The sequence below is a fragment of the Neophocaena asiaeorientalis genome, unplaced genomic scaffold (genome assembly GCF_003031525.2).
Source record: "Neophocaena asiaeorientalis asiaeorientalis breed wild unplaced genomic scaffold, Neophocaena_asiaeorientalis_V1.1 scaffold125, whole genome shotgun sequence".
NCBI classification, from domain to species: Eukaryota; Metazoa; Chordata; class Mammalia; order Artiodactyla; family Phocoenidae; genus Neophocaena; species Neophocaena asiaeorientalis.
Window position 1 is genome coordinate 626199 of NW_020174425.1, and position 27458 is coordinate 653656.

Here is a 27458-nt window from a genome sequence, read left to right on the forward strand (position 1 = left end):
TCAAATTCCTTTTTAAAAGAGTACACATATACATTTTCAACTTGGCATTCCATATTCAGTAAAAAACTGTTCAGATTTTAATTACTGTGGAATTTTGACAATTTTACCAATGGCGAAGCTGAATTTTACCTCACTGTTACCTGGCAAAAAGCAAATAACATTTTATGATTCCAAATGTTTAATCTGGTAAAAATGAGAATATACTTCAATCAAGAACTTACCATCCAAAAAAATAGTATTGTTATCTTGTCATATGAGTTTCTCATTACATTTTTGCAGTCCCTACATGTTTAGAACGTAGCATTCACATAATACTATAGTCCATGAAAAGTGTATATTCTTTTATTGTTTTTGTTCATACATGTCGTTTCAACTTTCAATAGTAAAATTCAATAAATTTGATTCCTTAATCATAAAAACTTGCTTTACACATTATTTACATGTTGCCAAAGTCTACAGCCATACAAAACATCACAAGGATTTGACTCTATGCATGGTACCATCACACAGAAAGAGGGAACTAATCAAGTAACATACATTCAAAGATTAAATTGTAGATGTGTACAGTGTATTTGGCACTGTTCATTAACATTATAACACATTCTTAAGACAGCCATTATTAAGCCTTAGTCACAATATACCAGAATTTGCTATTCACATCAAAACCAGCTTTCAAACTTTCTAACAGTCATCAGTGTTAAGAAACAAAACACAACCAGAATTTGGGAATGGAATTCAAACCCTCCAACCTCTTGCTAAGCTCCAAGCTGCCATCCATAAGGTAGGTTTAATTTGATAATTTTTCCATTGTGGGCAGTGTCAAGAAGAAACAATTTAAAGACAATATTCTTCAAAACACATCAAGACTAACAACACGTTCCTTTAAAGTTTTTATCAGTTCTTCTTGGGAGTGCAAAGGGACCGCTGATAATGCATAACTAGTAGCTGATTTGGGCAGGAATTACAGAATGACTGATGTCATTCAAATTGTGGAGACTGTACTAACAGTTAAACTCATGGGAAGGATCTGGAACGCCTATATCTGAAATCAGAATCCTCAGCAACTTGTTTTAAGGGTCTCTTCCTACTTAGGACTATAACAGACTCAGGTCACAGGTTACAGATTTACTGTAATGTGTAACACTACACTGCTGTGAAATATAAGGAGAAATAAAAATACAAAGACTCAACTATTAAACCTTTAGTGGCTTTGGCTATATCGCAGTGGATAATTTATTTGACTAACTTCATTTTAACAAATATTATTAAATCCCTTCACTTCAATCGGGCCCATTAAATTTAATTCATTAAAACCATATATATTCCAGAATGTTTAAAAAAGACACGTTTATAAAAGGCATAAATTCAGTCTTCAACTAAGGCCAAAAAGCCTCAATAGAACATGCCTGACAGTACAGGGGAACAGAAATAAAAAATTCTCTGGTAAAATTTAGAGATATGCTGTAGCATCACACAAAGCTTTTAGCAATAAATTAAGACTTAAAAAAAAAAGTCTCACAATGTACAAAAGAACTACAATGTGCAAAGTAATGTCACTGAACCAAAATTTAGTTTATAATCATTTTATTTCAAGTGTTTTTTAAAATCATAAATGGGGTTTTGGAATCCAAAGTCAAAACACTTATTCTTCGTAGCCTCAGAATTTGGCAAGCAATTCCAGACCTTGCTTTCCAAGTCCAGTCTTCTTTGCTCTTTCTCAGGGTCTGAGCCCCAGTTTTTAAACTACTCCATTCTAAACATACAATGTTGGGTAACTATTGTGCACTTGTTAATAAGATTCTTCTGAAAACAGCCCATCAAATATAAAGAATAATGGCTTCTGTCCGAGTATCAGCAGTGAGGGAAGAAAAACTAAACACCTATCAAAAAATCATTTCTTCATTTAAAAAGGAACAGAACCAGTGCTGTTCTCTGCCATGAAAGAGAACATGCAAAATTAAATTACTTTTGTAGACTTTGGTAATGTTTTATTACCTACACAGGCCTCAATCTTACTTAAAGATCATATTTTTACGCAAAGTCACCGTCAGGATTTATTAAGTAAAAATCCTGGGTACTGACATGGTCCTAAACGTGCTATTCCAAAAAGGAACAGGTTACTTTTGAGGAAAAGAGCTGCCTCGGTAATTTCCCTCAAATGCTTATTTAAATAAACACAGTTAATGGAAATTTTTTAAACCAGCTTTGGGTACTATCTAGCCCACTGCCCACCAAACAGAAAAGGAGATCAAAACTTTCTTTCCTTATTCAGGAAAGTTTCACCTTTACTTTTAAGATTACAACCTTTTCACCTTTTATGACTGCCTCATACAATATTTAAAAATTTTTTAATTCTGCATTTCAATGTTGTAAGAGATTTTTTTCAAGTGATCTTCACAACCCAGAACACAGACAACAGAGCGACATTTTCAAGTCACACTGACAATAACGAAGAGATGAAAATGGACGGATGTCTGAAAATAGGTATTCCCTTTGCTCCAAAGGTGAGCAAACTTTTAACATGTGAACAACACAGAACTCCATTCCTCTGGAGATGCCTCAAACTCAGAATGCTTCCATTTAATACGTCAATATACTATTCTTAAAAATTAAAGTTTGGTCACTTGGAAAGAATGAACAAAAGTTATTCCCCTCCCCCCCCCCAAAACAACAACAAAACAGCTTTAACCACCCCTTTCTCTCCCCACAAAAAAGGGAAGTAGTTGGGGCTGAAGCCTGTAAATCTGAAATTTCAGCTCCTAAAACATCACTGCTATTTGCTCAAAGGTGCAAGTCCACATATTTCCTCCTCCAATACTTCCCCCATTTATAAGTTTATTTCCACAGACGCACACACACACACACACACACTCACACTCACACACACACTCACTCACTCACTCACATGTACTCTTACTCTCAAGTAAGACACTTTTTTGTGTTTGTTGATAAATTATGAGGATTATGAACTAGGTGTGTACAGGGTTTCATAGGTGCTTTGTAAACATCAGAGTCACTTGAGTCCTTTTCTCCAAAAGCCTGAAATCAAATTACACAACCAGGGATCACTATTTTCCCAGACGCTGTTCACAGGCTGCATATTGACAAAGGGCAGAGAAAAAGTCCTCATAACTGATGTTCAGGTGGGAAGGCAAAGAGCTGAAAAAAAAATAAAAGGAGAAAAAAAGCAATTAGATGATATGCTGTAATTTGGAGGCAGAACCAGACGGGTAATGACGAAAAAGATTAAGGACAGAAGAAAGTAAATTATAAGCCTAGAGTACGTCAAACTATTTCTACTAAATGATTGTTAAACTCACTGTGAAACAGTTCAAATAAAATATAATCCCTCCTTCCACAGGAAGAGAAAAGCAAATTGTAGAGAGATGGAGATTCAGAACGTTTTTTTATTTCCAAGTTTCTAATTTTTATTTTTGAGGCTCCATAACAATCTTGCACCACCAGGCATCTAAGATATAAATGTCATCTGATAGATCTCATCTCCCTCCTTTGAAAAACCTTGTGTCTAAACCATGAATTTCTATACTACTTTTAAAGAACACAAGGCAAGATTCTGCTGATAAAATTTATTTAAATTTATTAAAACTGGTAGGTGAGTCTACAAAAGATTAAAGCAAGAACGAAAGTGGCAAAGTACCATGAACGCTGCACTGGACTTCAGCCTTTCTGAAGGCAATCTACTTAGGATGATAAGACTTACCCTTTGCTCACACAGATCTATGGACCATTTTAACGAAAAATGTATACATTATGTTTTCTTTTATTTTTTTTTGAGAGTTTAAAGGGATTTTTAAAAAGTATTTTAATTTTATTGGAGTATAGTTCATTTACAGTGTTGTGTTAGTTTCAGGTATATAGCAACGTGATTCAGTTAAACATATACATATAATCTTTTTTTGGTGTGTGTGTGTGTGTGTGTGTGTTATGCGGGCCTCTCACTGTTGTGGCCTCTCCCGTTGTGGAGCACAGGCTCCGGACGCGCAGGCTCAGCGGCCATGGCTCACGGGCCCAGCCGCTCTGCGGCATGTGGGATCTTCCCGGACCGGGGCACGAACCCGTGTCCCCTGCATCGGCAGGCGGACTCTCAACCACTGCGCCACCAGGGAAGCCCAGTCATTCTTTTTTAGATACTTTTCTCATATAGGTTATCACAGAATATCAGGTAGAGTCCCCTGTGCTATATATACAGTAGGTCCTTGTTGGTTTACATTATATTTCTAATTCTAAGAATAAAGTGAAAATTACTAAGAGACATAACTTACAATGAATTCATTGGAATGTTAGCCCATTTTCAATTCTGACACTTTTATACTTTGGAATATTCTTTTATCCTCCAAGATGAAGGCACAGTGTAGTGCTAGAGAGATTCAGAACCTATTAAAGCATAAGTCCAGATTAATGCAAAACTGGAGAGCTATTTATAAAAGATCTCACTCAAATTTACTTCAAGAACTCGGCTTCGCCAGATTAAAGCCAGTGTTACTTGAACAGTTTACAGAAGTCAGGCTGAATGCTGGCAGAGCAACACAGCATCCCCCCATGATGATTACTGAAGCCATGTGGTGAGCAACCAATAAATGAACAACATTTATCTCCACAATTTTCCATTGCTCAAGGGGGCAACTACAATGTGAAGACAAGCACTTTTAAGACAAAGTGAATATACAGCCAGAGGGTTTCCCCTTAAGTATTTTAAAGACTTAAAATAATTTTCAATAATTAACATTTAAAAAAATCTCGAATTTATACAGCTTTACTTTGATGTTTTGGACATTTCAAACAGTATCAGAGCCAAAATCTAGTCAGATTACAAGACTCACATTAAGAATTCTACAGCCACATGAACATAAGAAAAGGACTAAACAAACCTACCATAATGAACTCCTGCCTGACCCTGTTGTTCTCCTTCAGCTATGTTTTCATTATCCTTCCTTTTCTTCCCTTGCCAGGTTTATTGAGATATAACTGACATATAATCTTTATCTTTCCTCTTACTGCTAAGAATTCTGAAATAAGCCTCCGGTTTCCCTCCATTTCCTTATCTCTTAATAATCTCTGCTATCAATCTTTTACCTTATTCACTCTACTGAAATGATATTCTCAAGGACAAATGTAACGACTTTCTTTTTGCTAAAAGCTTGCTTCCAATGTCTTCAAACTACCCACTTTCCTAGGTTGTCTTCATTTTACGCCCTTTATCAACAGCCTCATCTCCTATCACTCCTCAAGAAGCACTTAGTGTCACTACCCTTCAGTGACTCAGAAGCAGTCTTGTTATTTCCTGGTCTGTCCCATCAGGGCTCCAGTCTTCTTCTCTACATTGTGATCAAGACACTTTTCCTGTCATCACGGTGCTTACAGTCTAGTGGACGGTAGACAAATATAGAGCAAACCTCAAAGTAACATTATACAGCTATAAGAGACATATGTACAAAGATCTGTGGGAAAGCCTGTTAGGTGCCAGGATCTGACGCCCATGATCAGATTTAAGTCCTCAACTCTGGATTAAAATGCCCATTTTACAAATATAGAGAAGTTTCAATAGCTTTCCAAAGTCATGTTACCAAGCTGCATAGCCAAGATTCAAACCAAGATCTATGTTCTAAGACATACTCTTCCTACCAAACCACTCCCAACCTCACAAAATATCACTGCTACCTTTCTTAAAGCCCACCTGAAAGGCACCTGAAATGACTTGGAAAACCCCCTGGGATGGGGGGAGGAAGAGATAAGAGAAACACATATCACCATAAAGAAACCCAGAGTTTGGAGATTTGGGTTCTAATTCCACTTTATTACAAGCTTGAGTAGTGTCTCTTCCCCATTTTCCTGGCCTATGAAATGAGGAGGCAGTACCGGATGACCTACAGCCCTTTCTGACCCTAACATGCTACGTGTTCTTTTCATCTCCCTCCTGCCCCCAGCTTGAAGCATTTCATACAGGACCCCTTGGTACTGTTCTCTTCTATGAACACATTAGCGAAGTCCTCTGTTCTCACAGGTTCAACTACTTCTACTTCCTAGGTACTGACAACTCCCAAAGATTCATCCTTAGCCTTGACTTCTCATCCAAGCATCAATTCGACATCTTCATCTGCTCTCTTAAGTGTTTCCATCTAAACAGACTCTGGCCTCAAAATTTTCTTATTCCTGAATTCAACATCTTCCCTTCAAAATCAATGGTCCCTTGACTTTCCCATTTGTCTCAATAACACCATAATTCACCCAGTCACTTAGGCTTGAGAACTTAGGAATCATTTCATTTCTACTCCAGTTTTTACTGCAATTATTGATAGTAAAGTGCTAGGCCTGCAAGTATAGTTGGTAATTAGTTCTCATGAGAAAGAAAATTTGTAGTATATTCCTCCTAAGACCCAGAATTTAAATATATTCTAAGGCTCCTAAGTCTCTCCTTTATTTTAAATCAGGGGTCTGCAATTACAGCCCAGGAGCCTGCCACCTGTTTTTTGTAAACAAGGTTTTATTAGAACACAGTCACACACATTTGTTGACATACTGTCCATGCTTGTTTAGCTATACTAGCAAGTGTTTAGTGGCAACAGAGAAGAGCAGTTCCAAGAGACTATATAGCCCACAAGGCCTAAAATATTTACCCTCTGGCCCTTTATACAAAAAGTTTGCCAAATAAGCAGTTACATTCTCATCAGTGTATTCTCCCATAAATTATAGGCATGGCCTCATCACTTGTCTTTTTACCTCACCCTTGCCCAAACCCAATCCACTCTAATACATAGTTGCCCAACAAATCTTCCAGAATCACCATTCCCACATTACCCACAGGCTCATCAATTTCCTACTGCCTCTCTAAACAATTATACACATTCCTTATGCTGATATTTAAAGCATTCCCAATGTCAACACCCCCAAACAATTTGATTTCACCTTATACTGCTATCTAACACTAACTCTCTGCGCTGGTGTGGCCCGTTCCCTATTTCTTTCAAAGGCGATGTTCACGCCCTGCCCCTCCCCCCCAGCTTTTCTTTTTTTTTTCCCTTGCTCACCCCCTACACGTCCCACCTTTTCTTTAATTACAAAAATTCTACCCATTTTATATACCCTGGATCAAGTCACGTTTTTTCTGCGGAATCAACAACTCTGGCCCACAGCTTTCTCTCACTCCTGATCTCCTACAATGATTAGTTTCAATACCAAACATTTGCACAACCACATGCTCTCTTGTGTCTGAGTCATTGATACAGGTTTTTATTTCCCACTGATACTGTCAAATACCTGAGGGAAAGGAGCCAGTATTATAATTCTTTGGGAATTCCCACCACATCTAGCACGGTGCTGGGTTCAAGAAACTCTTGCTGGATTGAACCCAAGTCAGTACACTTTTAATTACTTACACAATCTCAGTCAACCTGATGTGCCAGGGAAGAAAGCCTAGTGTGCTGTCCACAGGACCAAACTTCAATACTAAATCAGGATCAGGGAAACCATTTGAACCTTGGAAAGATAAAAAGACACATGAACTTAATACACACTGCTTACCAAAAAACGACCAACGGCAAAATCTGTTCATCAAATTGGTTTCTTATGCTTTACGTATCTGTTCTCTTCAGAAGCTTTATTTGTATGTTTCCATACCCCTATTCCATGGCCCAACATCTACTTTTATATCTATGTTATTTCCAAATGTGGAAGTTTTCTCTAAAGGCCATTTAACTGGATCGATTACCTGATAAGGAGAGGTAACACAACTCCCATCCTAAACCCTACAAGTAGCCCCCAAATCCCATCTATCTTTCAAGACTCAACTTAAGTGTTCTCTTCGCATCCTGGGACCCTCACTGCTTTAAGGACTTAATACTTATTCTGGCCACAGAACTAAATAACTTCAGAGATGAAAAGCAACTTAAAAAGTTATCTACTCTCCTTCCTTCCCCATGCTCTGATTTTACAGAGCAAGACCAACTCCAGAAAGACCAACTTCTAGCTATATAGTACAAATGTTCTCAGTATTCCCCAGAGCCCAAGCTCCCTGGGAGGGGAAAAGGAGACTGTACACCTGCATCAACCAAGTTCTGGCCATTTTTTGCTTCACAGACTGGTTTCCATATGAGATCTGGCTTGAGAGAAAAATGGGATAGAAATATTTCAACTGCTTAAAAATAAAGTAAAATAAATCTTAAAATAAAGAATCACTGGTATAACAGAAAAGATGCCTTAATCCAAGAGACCCAGGTTTCAACAGCTTCTAATAACCTCAGTTCAGCCACTAACTTTCTGGTCACACAGTCTCTCCAGGGCTTAGTTCCTCATTTGTTAAATAAGGAGACTGGATTAGACAGGTCCCTTCAGCAGTAATAAAGAATTATTTCCATAACAAAGTCTCTTTAAAAGTGTATGTTGGCAGAGTGAATAGACTAAGTAGAACACATATTCTTCTTCCTGCTAAAAAAGCAAATCCTCTTTAGTACACACACACAAAAAGAAAAGGCAAGAAGTTACTTCTGGCTAATAGTGGTGTGAAGAGGGTGACGAATCCTCTCCAAAAATAACATGTATTAAACTGGACAAAACCAGTCACTTAAGAGCACTGGATATTAACCAGAGCAGATGACTATTCTTTAAAAAAACAAAACACCAGCTAGAGCTTCAGGTAAGAACTGTAGGTCTTTTGGTCTTCCTGCCTGGGAATGCCCCCAACCCCCATGTCTCTATCTCCATCAACTGAAGGAAACAGTAGTTTTACCAGCAGGGGACTGACAGCAAAAGCTAGCAGATTTGCTGCTTATAGCCAAAATATATGGACTCAATTTGGAGGTTGTGGGCAGGAGGGAGGGAGCAATGGTGAAAACCTATGGACTCAAAAGGAAAACCCACAGCTTTGTTACCCCGAGGTTGCAGCCCCCATTAGGACAAGCAGAACAATGGATAGAAATTTAACAGGGAGATGCTGGAAACACTGGTTCATTTAAGCTCTCCATATATCCAGGCTGACTAGGAAAATACCACATGCAAGGGAAGAAGGAGGGCAAGCAGGACAGGGTGGCAAGAAAGTCCAGTGAAAGGTAAGAGCCAAGGAGACCTGAGAACTGACTTGAATGCACCCTCCAACATCACACAAAGATCTTGGAAGCCTTACAAATTTAAGGTGTTTGAGCACAACCAGTGTGCAAACCACTGTCTGACACATTAAACTATGCAGACACAGAATGCCAGACTAAAGAATAAAATTAAAAACAGAAAAACTGAGCAGAGACAGCAGTAGTCATCTGTATTTATAGACAATATGATCCTGTATTTAGAAAATTCTAAGACTCTACAAAAACAACTACTAGAACTACTAAGTGAAATTTCAGCAAAGCAGGATACAAAATCAGTATTAAAAAAAACCAACCTGTATTTCCATATATTATCAACAAACAATCTGAAAATAAAGTTAAGAAAAAATCTCATTAACAGTAGCATCAAAAAGAATAAAAGTCTTAGGAATAAACTGAAAAAAGTAGAACTCTATACCCTGAAATTATAAAACATTGTTATGAGGAAAATTAGGACCCAAATAAATGGAGAGATATACTATGTTCATGGATCGGAAGATGAACATAGTGAAGACTGTGAAGATGGCAATTCTCCCCAAATTGAGCTACAGTTTCAACTCAATCCCTACTAAAACAGAGTTTGTTTTTTTAAATTGACAAACTCATCTTAAAACGTATATTAAGATGTAAAGGACCCTGAATACCTTGAAAAAGAAAATCAAAGTTGAAAGATTTACACTACTTGAATTTCAAAGTTTATTACGGTAGGCTATAGTAATCAAGACACTGCAGCATTTTAAGGACAGACATATAGACCAATGGAATAGAATAGAAAGTCCAGGAAATAACTCACAGATTCATGAAAAACTGATTTTCAATGAAGGAGCCACAGTAATTAAAGGGGGAAAACACAGTCTTTTCAACAAGTGGTAGTGGATAAATAACTGGTATCCCTTACCTCACATCAGTCACAAAAATTAAGTTAAAATGGATTAGACTTAAATATAATAGCTAAAGCTATAAAAATTCTAGAAGAAAACAAAGCAGTTGCTTCATATTGGCAATAGGAGTGGAGATTAACTGCAGTCACAAGGGAACTCTTGGGGGCGACAATATTCAGAGGGTTTGCTTCTGTCAGATTAATGAGTTAACTTAAGGATTATGTACATTTTCGTTTATCGTGGGTCTAAAACCCCTGCAGTCAATACATGGTCTCCAAAGGCTATCTGAAGGATTACCTTTGGTCCCTGCATCACTTTTAGGACATCCTCAAAACTACTCTCTGGTTGGGGACTTACAGGATCCAGGAAACAGTCAACACCCCAGTAACCTCTGCCTCGAGAACTCCTACAATGGTTTACTTGAAGCCTATTCATTCAGCCTCAATAGTTAGGCAATGACAGAGCAGAGAATAGGAAAGCAGGGTAAGAAGTGAATAGTCAATGAAAGTAGGGAGTTAGTGAGACCAAGAGGCCAGAGAGGGACTGTGCTCTGTAATGGACATGTCAAAGCAGAAGAAACAAAGAACTGAGGGTTAAATAAATGACTGAGAATTAGAAAATGGATGATTAATAAGTAAGGTAAATGGAGAATCTATGTGAATGAATAAAAAATATGTCTGAAATTGTATGGCTATAGAAGCTATCAACAGACATGAATTTGTTAGAAATATTGCCTTTCTTCAAAAGGATCAAGGATAATGCTAATAAGCAAAAAAGACCATAAAGTTAAGGCAAAAAGTTCCTAGGGAACTTTAGAGAGAATAAGCAAACTAAAGGCTTTTATAAACAATTGAAGAAAAACAGATAAAATATGTTACACTTGGTATAACGTGACAAATATAGTGGTAAAGTTGGTATAACATAAGAGAAGGAATACTATAAAAGGAGTCACGGATGATAGCAGTATAATATTCTTGGGATTGTTTCCTAAATAGCTATTAAGTTCAAACTTAATATTCAAGAGAGTTCAAACTAAAAAGAATGAGGAACACTGTATGTCAATTATATCTCAATAAAACTGGAAAAAAATAAATCAAAATAAATTTTAAAAGAGGGAGGCAGAAGCAGAAGACCTATTTTTAAGAATATTCATCACTTCCCCCCAAATCCTTTTAGATCGATCCTCTCCTTTACCAATAATTCTTCATGCAAGTCAGGGGAATACAATTTCATTATCTCAAAACTATTTTCACATGTGTGTCTCTAAACTTCAGAAACATAACAAGTATAATGACAACAACAATAAAATGGAACTTAGATAGTCTCCTTCATACTGTATCCTTGTGGGACAAAACTAAGAACAAACATATATGACTTACTAAGTAAACTGTCTAACATATCTACATCCAAATCTGTGCATTTCTTTTGCTGCTGAGCTACTAACTGGCAGAAGTCTTGAGCAGCTCTCACAATATCTACTATTCCATCTTCTGGGGACAGCACCTTCACTGCCGATTGGCAATTTAAAACTGGAGAAAAAAAAAACAAGATATTTTTAAAAATACTCTCTTTCAGATATATTTCAAAATAACTTAAGGACTATGTACATTTTCGTTTATCATGGGTCTACAACCTATGATATTAAGAAATATTAAGTTCAGACTAAAATAAAAGTACCGTTCTTATAGTAAACAAGAATCTTTTAAGCCCTTCAATTTCAATATTAAAACATACCTGGCTACTCTCCTCTGAAAGAACCAATATATAACATTTGTGTACATATTTACATACAGCCTTCTTTTCAAAGTGCTCAGAATGACCTTGTATCTGTGAATAAACCCTCTAGAAAACAGAAATTTTAATTATAGGGTAACTTACAATTTCCTACTCAAAATGCCACCTACAATTCTAGTACAGTCAGCAATAACACAGAAGACAAAAATGAAGACTATAGGAAAAAAATGTGCTTCAATAGAATATGAATTGTCTGTAGCACACACATCCACCTTATCAAATTCTGATTCTGTGGAGCTGTTTTACAACTGATAGGATTCTAGTTAACTGACAACAATGCCCAATTCTTTTTTTCTTTTTTAAATTAATTAATTTATTTATTTATTTTTGGCTGTGTTGGGTCTTCGCTGCTGTGCGTGGGCTTTCTCCAGTTGCGGCGAGCGGGGGCTACTCCTCATTGCACTAGGTGGGCTTCTCATTGCGGTGGCTTCTCTTGTTGTGGAGCACGGGCTCTAGCCGCAGGGGCTTCAGTAGCTGTAGCGCATGGGCTTAGCTGCTCCGCAGCACATGCGATCTTCCCGGACCAGGGCTCGAACCCGTGTCCCCCTGTGTTGGCAGGCAGATTCTTAACCACTGCACCACCAGTGAAGTCCCAATGCCCAATTCTTGTTTATGCAATTCTTTGCCTGGTAGAGGTTCAATTATGTTCATTCTAATCCCATTGAAAAACAAGTTTTGCCTCTATTCACATATTTATTTCAATATTTCTGATCTATAAATATCTCCATTCTTTGGATTCTCTTTGAATTGGCTGTAAAATCTACCTGGTTCCTGGTTGTTTGAGTTAAATAAAATCTTTAACATGTGTTTATTTTTTAATATCCATGAGTCATGATTTTATCTTTTTCTGAATATTATCTTTTAACCAGATGAAGAATGAAAAATCTAACTCTGATGATTAAAGATGGTGATAATAAAGACTAACAGGGCAAAATTAATAAGTAAATGAATGAGTAACAGAATCTGCCTTGAAACACAAAACATATCTGCATATGTTAGATATTCAATTTTACACTCACACTTACCTTGATCATCTTTGTCATTACTATTTGCAAACTCTGGTGAGTATTTGGAACAATCTAAGCCCAGGAGTTCCTGCTGTTGTTTTAAAATTTCATCCATCAATCTGGAATTATTTCTTTTGAAAATACCTTAAAAAGAAAAAAAAGGGAATCCCAGCTAGGTTAATTTATCCTCTTCAGTGATTAACGGATGCTTGTTGTGAAAACAACACTGGATCCAGAACTGAACAATTTCCAAGTGAATCACTGATGACTAATCCTAAACTAGAATCTAAAAGGAAAACATGACAACAAAACTCTGTTATTACAAGAGTCTGGCTTTGGGCAAAAGTCAAAAAAAAGGACAGGGGTAACAACTCTGTGTCAATATGAATATGAGAGAAATTTAGACCTAGAAAGAAATTTTAAGAGACCATTTACTTGACACCTTTATTTACAGATTAAGAAACTGATGCCCAGGTCTCAGTAAGACCATTAAGAGACTTGTCAGAGAACTTATCAACTGCAGCAGTGATCCAAAGCTTCTATCTTCCTCTCTCCCAGCCTAATGTAATTCCCCTACAGATTTACTCTGTGCACACAATACTATCACCTCAATTTGATTCATTTGTTTTTATGGTAAGAAGAAATAATATGAATTATGTAAAAAGTAGAGAATAGACAAAAGTACAGAAAGCAAAATTTAGTAAATTCAAACAAAGCATGAAAATATATTACATAAAATTGTTTCTGATCCTCCAACCATGCACAGAAAAATTGAAACTATAATTACTATCATATCACTGAGAAAGATGAAGGAACTATGTGACATATATTTAGTGTAAAACTAATACAGAGAGCTCTAATTAAAAACAATTTGGCTATTTTCAGAGAGGCCAGCTTTCTAGTGGCCATTGCCTTTTTGATCTTTAAAAGTGTTCCTTCTCTGTATTCTCAGTCCTGTCTTTAAAACAGTTCAAAGATTAACTGTGAGAGAGAACATAATAAGTATATATATAAAATAGCACAGAATCTGCTGAATACGCTGTATAGTGGCAACTTGGTTGAATATGTGTAATAGCAGTTCAAGGATGAAAGCAGTCTCCTTCGGTAGGGAAACACTTTGTAAACAAACAAGCAAGACTTAAGCTGAGCTGACCTCAGAAAGTTAAAGTGAAGAAAATGGAGAGGATAGTTAGATGGGGAAGATGCTTAAGAAAAAAAGCACTGAATGCTCAAAAGGCAGACAAATGCTGCTGGTACAAATGATTTGAGAAAAGGGGCAAGGGAATAGGCCTAATTTTTATTCATTTTGCCTACCCAATGGGTAACCACTCATTTCCTGTGGAAATGTGTGGAAATCTTTATCTTTAGTAAAACCAACCTGGTGACAGTTTGGTTTTTGGGGATAGAGAAAGCCTGGCAGCAGACTACTGCAATATTCCACACATAATTTGATAAAGCTGTGGAAAAGGATTCACTACAAAAGACGAGTTGAGAGAATAAAGAATATGACTTGATTAGAGGTGCACAGAGAAAATTCTGTGACTTTATTCCTGGATAACAGAAAATGATAACATTTTTAAAAAGAAGGGAAATTCTACAAAGAGAACTGGTTTGAAGGAAAAGACAAGTTTAGTTTTAGACAGGTGATGACAGAATATTTAAGTGGGGTTATTGTAAAAGTGATTAAGAGACATGAGGAAAGGGTGTTCAAAAGAGGTCATATAAGCACCACGTGGGTAGGGCTCTTACTGTTTTGCTTACAAACACAGGGCCCTGAGGCTAGCACAGGGCCAAGCACAGAACAGACACTCAACAAATAAATGTTGGTAGCAAGACCATGACAGGTCAGAGACCTGTTTCCTTCTCAAAATCCTATCCTCATCCCAGCTCGTGTGAGTATCTTCCCTTGGATCAACTCCCAATCTGCTCCTTGAATGGTCGCTTCTCACTCTGCACTGAATCCTTTTCCTCTTTCCCTCTAAATGGAGATTACTCCTCAGAGTTCCTACTTCAGCCCTCTTCGTGTCCATGTGCTCCTCCCTCTCTGGTTCTAGTCACTCACGGGACTTTAATACCACTCAGCATCAGGACCAGGGTAATATGAATAAGACAAAACTGGGGGGACGGGGTGGAGGGTAGTTTACAAAAAACCCAGTAATTAAGATTAATAATAACTTGGTATAAAGTTATGTACATAACTGTCTTTAAAAATTAAAATTAATGCAAAACATCCATGATGAACAAAATATTAAAATTTTAAGTAAAAACAGGATCAGCATTTTGTTTCTAACATTTTCAGTTCATTCAAACATCTAATCTTACCTTGAAGTTCTGTAAGCATCTGAAAATGAACAAATCTAAAACTTGGCAGCTTATCTTTTAAAGCTAGCTCTCAAACACTTATATTACATCAGGTTAAAAAAAAAAGAAAAAAGAAAAAGTACTGTAAGTGTGAAACTTATACGCACTCAGGGATAAGGCCTAAAAGAGAACAGGCAATATGAGAACAGTAAATATGTAAGGCTGATGGGACAATAGGTGATTTAAAATCATAACTGCTGTAAAGCTGTTTATATTTTTGTTTAAAAACAAAAAACTTGGGCTTCCCTGGTGGCGCAGTGGTTGAGAGTCCTCCTGCCGATGCAGGGGATACAGGTTCGTGCCCAGGTCCGGAAAGATCCCATATGCCGCAAAGCGGCTGGGCCCGTGAGCCATGGCCGCTGAGCCTGCGTGTCCGGAGCCTGTGCTCCGCAACGGGAGAGGCCACAACAGTGAGAGGCCCGCGTACCGCAAAAAAAAACCAAAAAAAAACTTAGCCCTTATTCTTGTTGTTCTATTTATAATAAAGACATCACTACCTGCTCAGTCAACCAGGCATCCTCCTTACTCTCTAGCATTATCACCACCACCCCCAATGCCCTATTAAGATGCTAAGCCCTTGACTCTTCTACAGCAATGTTTCCCTGTACCCATTTCCTTTTGTCCATTGTCCCCACTGTTTCAAGCAATAGTCTCCTTTGTAATATTAGAACCACCTTCCAATGGGCCTTCCTTCCCCTTCTAGCATGGATCACTAGACTAAGTACCAGATTGATCTTCCTAGGCTACATCTGTAATCCTCGCACATTCCAACTTTATTATCTTCAATGGCTCCCAAAATGCTTAATGTATCAAGAACAAACTGCTCAGATCAGCATTAACATTCCATCCTACGCTTCCATACTCGGTAGGTAGAAATAATGTATGTTTATAAAATAATTGAAGCTTCCAATTTCTCTACAGTACTCTACCCCCAGTATAAGGCAATTAGATTGCCTTATACTGCCCCCCCAAACACCTGGAGTGACTCCAACCTTCATCCTTTGTTACCTCCCCAGCCCCACACCTATAAAATTCTAATTCTTCACAGGCCAGCTGAAATGTCATTTACCCTCAAGAAAACTTTGAGTCCCCCAGCCAACTGAGCCAGGCTCAATTTCTCTTCTGACTTACCTCACTCCCTCCAAATACCCACATTTTGCTCAAACTCCTTAACAAACCAATATTCTACTTTTTATGAGTTACAGCTTAACTCTCCCCCACCCCACTGTACTGTAGTCTTACTTGCGCACTTGGGTCTTACCCATTTCTTTCCCCCTAAGGCACCTTCCACATAGCAGGAGTTCAACGTTTACTTAATAAACTGAATTATCAGTGCACAGAGTGCCACCTAACAACAACAAAACCTAAAAGGACATGTCACTCAATGGAATTTTTAAGAAATTTCCAGGAAACTCTCACAATAAAAGGAGACACTTCCTTATTGCATACAGGCAGAAATTCTGTTAAAAAGAAAAAATATTAGAGGCACAAAGTACCTTTTATAAAGAAGACCTCCATGAAGTTATTTTAAACTGAACCTTTGTCTTGGCTGCTTTGGATGAAGACATGAAATTAAAAAGTATAGCTTCTGAGAAGTGCTAAATGCATAAATAAGAAAGATTGCCAGCAAAATAATTCCTGATACCTCACAGCTTGACCCCCATCCAGAAATCTGATTATACTCTATGGTACTTATCTTATTTCCCATAAGCAATATTCTCAGCTTATAATTTTCTTCGGGATTCAAAGTCTACACATACACACTTCACATCACAAGAAATGCAACAAGTTATAAGAAGAATGCCTTTGACTGAGACAGGCAACTCCTCTGGCGATATCATAATAAATTGATATGTGGAAGAGTCTTTTTCTCATATCATAATTCATCTTGTTTGCCTTCACAGAATCTAAACTAAAGCCAAAATGATGTAATATCAATAAAAGTAAAGAAACTATAACAAAAGTCATTTTATGCAAAAGGAAGTTGAGACTGTATTCATTTAGAAATAACTAATCTAAGGGAAAAACATGAGCAAATACTCAAATTTTTCAGAAACCTGTATTTTACAGAGTTATATAATAATGAACTGCAAGAATTATTTTATCCCATCCTTTTACAGATGAGGAAATAGACCCAGAAAGGTCAAGCAATTGTCCTTGGTCAAGAGTCTAAGACTTTGGGCTGAAATCCAGGTCTCCTGGCTTCTAATTATTCAGTTCAGTAACTATTTCTAATGCTGATAACCAATGCTAAATCCATCTTACTATTAAATTTTGAATTTCCCTCCCCCAAAAGTTAAACTTCATAAAATAAATAAAGCTGACCCCTTTACAAATGAGCAGAATGTTTTGAAAAAAACTAAGACTAGAGCTCTTTTTAAAAAGGCTTTTAAGAAGTCACAAGGTAACAGATATTTGAATTTTTTAAGAATGCCTTGGGAATATAAAATAAGTTTTTGCAATAATGACTTAAAGAATTTTACATTATGCTTGTTGCTCTACAACTATATCTCATGCACTCTCAATTTCCCACATGTAAGCTAACTGGAAACATATATAGAAAAGCTACATGAAAGAGCCGAAATTTTTAAAAACACACACATGCACACACCCAGAAAAACCTACAATTTCCATGAAAGCATAAAATATTATGTTAGGAAAGGTGGACCTAAGAAAGACAACAATGTTTTTGGTGTTTCTGATAAACACTAACTATACCAAATGTAGATTTCCTTTTATATCCTAAGAAATATCCTTTTCTAATTCTAGTATGATGTTCAAAGTTTAAACAATAAGGATATGTCCCCTAATCATCCTTCCTAATAAACTGAATGTCCCTTAATCTTACCATCATAATACAATTATTTCTGGTTTTTAACATTTCCTAGCCTTTGTCCACATGCATGTGTAATCTTGGCATATATGACCATGCAATTTTGTATCCTGTTTTTTTCACTTGTATAACATGTATCCTTCTTTGGTGGTAGTCTCATGATTGTTTTAACAATTGCATTATTTAACAATAAAGGTCTGAATTCAGAAAACATTCCAAGTACAATGGGAGGCCGTTGGAAGGTTTTATTCAGAGTTTGAATAGTATTACCAAAAAAGATCACTTTGCTGGTGGGTGAAGAATGGATTATACAGGGGTCAGAACAGAACTGAAGATAAATTAAGAGGCTACTACAGCATTAATCCAGGTGAAAAATAATGAAAACTCAAACTTGGACGACTACAATGAAGAACCAAAACAAGTGGCAAATTTGGGATATATTCTAGAAGATCAAGATTAGAGGTAGAAAATGATGTAGAAGACTCACATCTAAATTTTTAGCTTGAGCAGTTGGTTGGAAGGTAGTAGTATTTTCTGAGATTGGAAAAAAGCTGAGCAAGGCAGGTTTAGGGGGGAAATTCAAGAGTACTGTTTTGGACATGTTAAGCATTTGAGATGCCTAAAGAAATCAAAGTGGAGATGTTAGGTAGGGTGAGATAAAGGAGCCTGGAATTATAGGAGATAAGGACTGGAGATTCAAACCTGAGTGTGAGCATTGGAACAGAGTCACACCATTTGTTTATGGCCACTTTCTGACTATATTGGCAAAGTTGAGTATTTGTGACAGGGACCATACAGCCCACTAAGTCTAAAATATTTACTAGCTGGCCCTTTAAGAAAAAGTTTTCTGACCCCTGATCTAGGAGATAGGGTGAACATCAGAAAGACAAGGGCACATATACAGCACAAAATTCTAGGACATCTCAACTTTTACAAGTGGAGAAAACAAGCCAGACATAAGGCTCAGAAGGAACAGTCAGCAAGACAGGAAGAAATCCAACCACACATGATGTCATGGAAGCCAGGAGAGAAAATATTTCAAAGAGAGTGGAATTAAGTATGTCCTATCCACCAATCAGGTTATATACTGTTTGGGATATAAAGACCTTATTGGAGTCTTTAATAGTTAAAATTACATTTTAGAATTACTTATAAGTTTCAACATTCAGTCTACCCTAACAATCAACTATGTACACATTAACTGGGTAATAACGCCATGATGTAATAGTTTTTTCGAATTAAGGGAACCAAGTAAGAGTTTAATTAAACAAGTATTCAATCAGCAAATCTTACCTGTATCCCTTAAATACTGCTGCTTCTAAAATTTACATGAACTGAATAATCAATTATAGAAAATGAGACTTTCAAAATACACGTTTAGTATTTCTTTTAGATCTGAAATTTGAACTTTTATGTGATTATTCCTTCCCTTCTAAAGAATCAGATTTTTAAAGAAATATCTAGCAAGTGTTTATAAGAACAAGGGAAAGGAAGGGAAGAAAAGCGAGATAAACATTGAAGCAATCTCTCTGGTTACAAAGCATCTCACCAGCTAAGGAACTAAAGTAATACTTTTTTGCAAATAAACGCCCATCCTTTGAAATAGTCTACCTTTCTTCTTTTAAACAAGACACCTAAGTAAGTTATCTGGTAGTTACCCTCATTTAATTCTCTAACAATCCAATTATAACACTATTAGAGTCAACCTTCAGAGAAAAAAACATATACTTATGGAACAATAATTTTAAAAAAATCTACCAATAAAATTTTACATGACTGAAGTAGTCATAACAAAATAAATCTTACAAGCCATTAAACAATTTTATTTCAAGAGAGAGCCCCAGGAGGGCTTCCCTGGTGATGCAGTGATTAAGAATCCACCTGCCAATGGAAGGGACATGGGTTTGGGCCCTGGTCCGGGAAGATCCCACATGCCACGGAGCAACTAAGCCCATGCACCACAACTACTGAGCCTGTGCTCTAGAGCCCATGAGCCACAGCTACTGAAGCCCGCCTGCCTAGAGCCTGTGCTCCGTAACAAGAGAAGCCACCGCAATGAGAAGCCCATGCACCGCAACAGAAGAGTAGCCCCGCCCCCGCTCACCGCAACTAGAGAAAGACCACGCGCAACAACGAAGACCCAATGCAGCCAAAAATAAATTTTAAAAATACATAAATTTAAAAAGAGAGAGAGAGAGAGAGAGAAAGAGCCCCAGGATACCTCATAGAACAACAATTATACTGGAATGAGCATGTTGTACCAAGAAAGATACGTGTGATGGTGGCACAGCATACGGGAACGAGTGCTGGCTAAATTTTAAGTCCCAGTTCTTTAGCAGGAGAGATGTTTAAAATAAACTAGCCAAAAAAAATAAATAAATAAAAATAAAATAAACTAGCCAAGTGGGCTTTCTCAGCCTCTGACTGCACATTTTTAAAATGAGAATGTCTTCCCAGACTCTGCTCACCTGACAAGGAAACAGTTCAATACAGAGCAGGAGCTCCATAAAATTAAATTTAGTTGATTAAAAAAGTCAAGTGTGTCCTACGACTCAAAGGATGAATGTTTATATTAGTAGTATGAAGAAAATTATATTTACCTTTAAATATCTTTAACAATTTCTACTACCTCTAGATAAGTACCCACTTTACCAAGACTTTAAGATGACACAACATAATCAGGAAGAGTACTAACATGACTGTCCTGTGGTTACATTCTCTTCTCAGTGGAAGTCAGTACAGCATAATGCTTAAGTACCAAAGCTTTGGAATAAAATCTGATTCAAATTCTAGATCTGCCCCTTCCTATATATGGGTTCTTGGTTTTCTAAGTCTCAGTGTCTTGACTGCTAAAAGTGCTAAGGATTTAATTCACTTCTTTGCATAGCATCTAGTGCATAGTAAAAGTGCAACAAAAAGTAATTATTACTATTAAGGAAAGGTTTATTTTCATACATAAATCCAGTATGGTTAAATAGAAAGGTACTCAGAGAATGAGGTCAGTTCAAAAGCAGGACAGAGCTTTTCAAAGACAAAGCAAAACTGGAGATGGAACAGTCAAGAGAGGCTACTTAGCAGGTAATAGTGAGAATGATGTACAAGGATCTATTGATAGCTTTTGACAGGTAGCTAGCCCTTTGGTAGAAAAAGGGAAGAGGACATCCCAGGATGTTAAGATAAATGTGAAATTCTGTATATTTTTGAAATGTACTATACAAAGGTGAAGATTAGAAATAGAATGTTCCCTTACATGAGTTTCCACATGAGGGAAGACAAGTACTCTAGTTTGTATTGTCTGTATATCAAATCTAATCACATTTATATTTAGACTTTCAACACTTCTGGCAACTCTGTATTTCAGCATAAGGAGAACAATACTTGATAAAATTATATTTCCCAACAGCATCTGTGTCAGTGTGCCAAATAAGTAAACTAGGGCAAACTATGTTCATTTCCCCCCACTACTTTAATTAAGGCTTCTGGGTACTGGTGTTGGGAAACAAATTACAACTCAGTTCACCATTCTTATCTACAAGAAATGCAGCCCCTTCTTCCAATTCAAGGAATATATACTGACCTACTCATTACATGCAAACACCAAGCTACAATCTGTAGGTGAAGCAACAATGAGAAGCACAGCTAGCATCTGCAAAGCTTACAATCTAGTAAGAAAGTTCAGGCACATATACATACGACTACTACTTCACAAAATGGAGAATGGAAGTACCTTTAAAGATGTACGATATTTAAGGAGATTCAAGGACAGAGCAAGATTAGGAATGGAATAGCCAAGAGAGACTACCTAAGAGGTGATAGTTTGGATAGACTTAAAAGGATCAATGATAGCCTTTTGACAGCTAGATAGCCATTTGCCAAGAAAAGGAGAAGAGGACACTCCAGAAGGAGGGAACATCAAGTAACCTAATTATGGATGCAGCAAAAGGCATATAAAATAGTGAGAAATATGTTGAGAAGGCTGGGAGTACACAGGGCAGATCTTTTTAATTCTTGTGTAAGAAATCTGAATCCAAAAACCATTTCCTACGATACCTAGTATAGATTTACAACTATGGAAATAACACTAAAAAGAGCAACACTAAAGATTTGTTTTGTTGCTGAATTCTCACATAGAAGGCAACGCCTTATTCTGGATCACTCCAATTTACAGTAATATTAAGTAATAATTAACTGCAGCACTATTTACAACAGCCAAGACATGGAAGCAACCTAAATGTCCATGGACAGAGGAATGGATAAAGAAGATATAGTACATATATACAATGGAATATTGCTCAGCTATTTAAAAAGAATGAAATAATGCCATTTGCAGCAACATGGATGGACCTAGAGATTGTCAAACTGAGTGAAGTCAGTCAGAGAAAAACAAATATCATATGATTGCTTATATGTGGAATCTACAAAAATGGTACAAATGAACTTATTTACAAAACAGAAATAAAGTCACAGATGTAGAAAACAAACTTATGGTTACTGGTGGGGGGAAGGGTGGGGGAGGGATAAATTAGGAGATTGGGATTGACATATACACACTACTACATATAAAATAAATAATAAGGACATATTGTATAGCACAGGGAACTCTACTCAGTACTCTGTAATGACTTATATGAGAAAAGAATCTGAAAAAGAGTGGATATATGTATAACAGATTCCCTTTGCTGTAGAGAAGAAACTAACACATTATAAATCAACTATACTCCAATAAAAATTAACTAAAAAATAAAATAAATAAAAAAGTAATATTAAGTAATAATTAATATTGAGACCCACCCAAGATTATCTTCACTTATGAAAGGAACATGAAGGATGAATGAATAATTTGATGTAATACAAGTAGTAGGGTATCCTTTCATTTGTGTTAGGGTCAAACTTCAATGTGCAAATGTATCATATAAGTAGCTTAATAAAAATAGAGATGCTCAGGTCCCACTCCCCTAATTTGGTCTGATCAATAACTGTGCTGAATCTGTATTTTTTATAAACATCCCCAATGACTCATTCACGGATGGTCCACAGACCACGTTTTGAAAACTACTGCCCTACAGCAAGGTTCTCAGCATGGCACCAATACAGCTGAGCAACATGAACAGGTTCCATCACTGAAGATAATAATGTATCTGTAGGTAACTTGGATCTAGGCGTACTTCAAGTGAACCCAAGCAAGCATAACACCCCTAAGGCTACAGTACCAAAAGCCCCAAACTCCAATTTTTGTACCAGCCCCATTATGATCTTAAATTATAAAAATGTAGACAAAATAGCCAAATCTCCCTTCTAGAATTCTGAGCTCAAGAAATACCTGAGAAAACAACTCCAATTTCTGACAGATGAAATTATTACTTGCAGAAATTCTTGATGATAATCAGGAAAGAGTGCAGGTAGATGAAAATGAAAAGATCAGTCTGTTGGCAGAGTCAAACCAAGGTAAATATCAGTGGATTTTTTTTAGTCTAAGAATTAAATATAATCTAAATCCAACTATAATTAGAATGAACACTGATTTAAATACAAATTTGGGAGGTTAAGGGGTACAAGACAGAGGAAAATGGAAGGTGGTATAGTAGCTCGTCTCCAAGATGGCTGCCACCAGCCCCAGCCCCGACTCCTGCTGCACAAGCCATCTTCTCATCGAGAGGTAAAGTCTACCTCTCGATTTTCGTGATTTGGGGCAGACCTGTGATTTCTCAGACCAAGAGAATACACCAGAAGTAACACTGTATGATCTCCTAAGCTAGGTCATAAGAAGTCTTGCAGCTTTGGCCTTTGGCTAATTCTTTGGGAACGTCTATAAAAGAAGTATGACTACCCCAAGGCCACTATTAAATGAGGAAACTTAAGCTAGCCATGTGAAGACAGATGACCAACCTGTCCTCATCTATTCCAGCCATCACAAACCAGGCACTAAATGTATGATAAGAAACCTTAATGTCCCAGCTACTACCTGACTGTAGCCTTATGAGTAGAACAACCCCAAGGAAGAACTGTCCACCTGAATGAACCGAGTCAACTCATAAATTGTTTTAAAACACTATGCTTTGGAGTAGACTACAAAGCTACAGATAACCAGAACAGGTGGCCAAGCCTTCATCCTACCTCATTTCTCAACCTTTCGTTACATAAACTTACCTATTATATTTACTGATCCCAATACACTGCTCGATGCTGTTGTTCAATCTACTCTAATGGGAATGCTGCCAATGGGGAATTCCCCATTCTCTCTCTTTCTCTCTGTCACACACAGGCACACACAAAGAACACTGTACTGATTATGCTAATCTAAATTCTACCTATTTTTGCAAGGTCCATCTCAGATGTCACCTCCTATGGACATATGGAGGTTACCTTGCTCCTCAGGGATTTTTCTCTTTTTTTCTCCTTAAAGTCTCTTCCATTCACTAGCATTTATATATTAGCTTGCATTAATTTTTAGTAACTATTCCTAACTTGAGTATAAACTCTTTGAGACAATTTCTTGTACTTCTTTGTATCCCAGTAGGTACTCAATAAATAGATGTTTAAGAGTATGTCAATAGGATTTTTAAAATCAGTTAAATATTTACATAGAAATAAGTTTAAGTGAAAGTTTGGGAAAACTGAATATAGCTTAAGTATTTACAGTTCCCCTGAAAAAGGAATAATTTTTCTCACATATCCACATGGCTTGATCGCTCACCTCTTTCAGGTCTACTCAAAAGTCACGGGGGCTTTCTTTGGCCACTGTATTTAAAACTGCACCCCCTACTCCACCACTGACTTTCAACATTCCTCTCTACGTCCCCTGCTTTATTTTTCCTCTTTGCTTTTATGATCTAATACATTTTACTCATTTATAATATTTGTCAGACTTCCATTAAAATGTAAGTTCTATGAGAGTAGAAATTTTTGTCTGTTTTTTTCACTGGGGCACTCTCATGCCTAGAACAGTATCTGGTACTTAACACACACCCAATCTGTCACCTGTTAAATGAATGAATCAATCAGTCAAAACCAAGGATGAGTAAATTGAAAGCCTCTTACTTCAAACAATGAAATTAACCTTTATCCCTTATTGAAATTGCTTTTACAGTAGACATAAAATGCTCTTGAGTCCATGCACTGAAAATGCTCTGTAAAACTCCTTTTGCTTAGCTTGACTTCTTCCTTTTCACTACCCATCATTTTTCTTTTAGCGAATATGACACAGGCTATTTCTGAATCACATCAACAACTTAAGAACAGGAATTGCCAGAACAAGGAAGTGTGGCAATATTATAATCTGCGTTCGTACGCAGCCACCAATTTAAACTATTCAGTTATTCATTTTCCTTCTCTACTAGAAGGTAAAGGTACTTGCTTTAAAAGAATCCCCTGGATATAAGTGACTTACTTAAAGTGAATTCACCACATTGTTCAACAGCTTTAATTAATTTCCATTTCTGCTTCACTTACTTTTTTCCCCCAACGTTTCTGTTGCATTGCTTAAGCAAAGAGTGCATCGCCTTATAACAGTCTTGTGATTTCTATTGTTCTGGCAAGCTCCGTAACATGTCAGCCCCTGAGTATATTAAACTTTACCTTTCAGGGTAAATTTTCATTTGATGATGACAGGCTATAAGTCACCATACTCCTTGCTGGCTGCAAGGAAGGCAATCAGTCAACCAAAGATTACTCTAATAGCCTGCAAGAGGGTTGCTGTCTGACCTCAACCTAACCTTTCTGACAAAATGTCACACTTAAACCTGCCTAACAAAGACTTAAAGATTAAAAATCAAGTTGTAGCTTCTGTGACCATACCAGTAATTTAAGGTACTGAACAGAGCCTAAAACACTAGTTTTCTTTCCTTCATACCAATACTCCTAAATCATTCTTACCTTTAAGGAAATACCATTGCTTTCAGGATTTGACTGAAACCCAAACATGACATTTAGAGCCTTCCCCAACGTGATCTCCTATTCATTCTTCAACATCCGGCTTAAACGCCATTTCCTCTGGAGGAACTTCTCAAGTTTCTCCAATGAGAATTTCTCTTCCCCCTTCTCACAGCAGTTACTAACTCCCAACATTTGTTGCTACCCATGCCACTCATGTGAGTGTGTCTACCCTCCACCCCACAAGCCTGAGAATCAATGAAATTCAATGTAAAAATCCAAGGAATATGCCTAGCACTGTGCTTTAGGTTTGTAGCTACGCGAACCATGTTGAAGTCTTGTACCTACAAAAATTTCCTACAGTGAAAATTTCCTCAATCAAAACTTATGGGAGGACAAGTACTGTGTTGGCCCCTGAGGATCAAGGATCGCACAACATCCTAGACCTCCGAAGACAGACGGTGACCACTTTCCTTTCTGTCTATCCAGTCTCTCACGTACTCTTCATAAACCCACTTCAAATGCCACCTGTCCCCAACCACTTAGCTTATGCATAAATCCTCCACAGCCTGCTGTGACTTAAGAACAGTGCCTTGAGGCTCTCTGAAGAACCACTGCGGTGTAACAAAAAGGTAAATCTGTGGAAAAGCACAGACTGGCTAAAATTTCAATCCTCCGATTACTACCTCTCTAACTTTGGACAAATCAATGAATGTTATCTCAGCTCCCTCATTTGTGAAACAAGGGTACAGAAACATCATCCACCTTAGTGGGACATTATAATGAATAAGAACTATTTTTAAATATGTAGAAGGCGACTGAACCGAATTCAAGAACTTAGTAGGTGTCCAATTAAGCCTACCTCCCTTCCTCGAAAGCGCCAGCACCATAATTTGCACTTAAGGACCTCCGGACGAGGTAACTCGCGGAGCCGGGATGGCTGTGCCGAGCGACGCGCCCCGGGTCCACCTGCCCGATGCGCGGTAGCCGCGGTCGGAGACGCCCCGGGCCCCCTACCCTCTCCCGGTCTCACCTTGGTGGTCGTAGACGCTAATGTAAGAAATGCCCACGGCCATACACCACACCACGAGGCTTGCGATGTCCGAGAAGCTGGGCTCCTGCTCCTCCTCGGTGATCACCAGGCCCATGTGCACAGGCAGCTTCTCCAGGGAACGGCCGTCCGCGCGCCAGCGTAGCCGCGGGTGGGCGGCGACCGGGGTCGGCCCCCCGCGCGGATGCCGGTGGTGACGGCGGTTCCTGCCGTTCCTGCCGACAGCCAGGAGCTTGGGGAGCGTGAAACCGAGCGGCGCTAGGACCGCGGCGGAGGCGGCCCGACAGCAGCGCCGCCAGATCCAGTTCCAGGTGCCGAACCGAACACGGAGCCAGGAGGTGAGCGTGCGGTGCAGGCAGAGCAGAGCGTGCAGCACCCGCCACACCAGCTCGTACAGCCCCGTCATACTCTCGTGGCGCCCGGGCGCCCTCCTCTCTCCTACACCCGCGGCGCGACCGCTTCTCATCCGGCCCTGCAGCCGGCGCGGGCCATCTCTCCGCGTTCTCCCGCCCCCCGCACCCGAACCCCTTTCTACTGCCAACACCTCACCGCGCCCCCGCCGCCATC

At 38.0% G+C, this 27458-nt stretch overlaps 1 protein-coding gene across 1 annotated transcript; it reads right to left on the bottom strand.

Annotated features, from left to right (window-relative positions):
• Nucleotides 1-320: 320 nt before the first annotated feature.
• On the bottom strand, nucleotides 321-27458 carry NUS1 (NUS1 dehydrodolichyl diphosphate synthase subunit). Its single transcript, XM_024756695.1, has 5 exons — nucleotides 26874-27458; nucleotides 12796-12921; nucleotides 11356-11505; nucleotides 7395-7494; nucleotides 321-3159 (listed from the first exon to the last, which is right to left on the bottom strand). The coding sequence occupies exons 1-5, from the start codon at nucleotides 27355-27357 to the stop codon at nucleotides 3069-3071; spliced, it is 951 nt and encodes a 316-aa protein (XP_024612463.1). The 5' UTR covers nucleotides 27358-27458; the 3' UTR covers nucleotides 321-3068.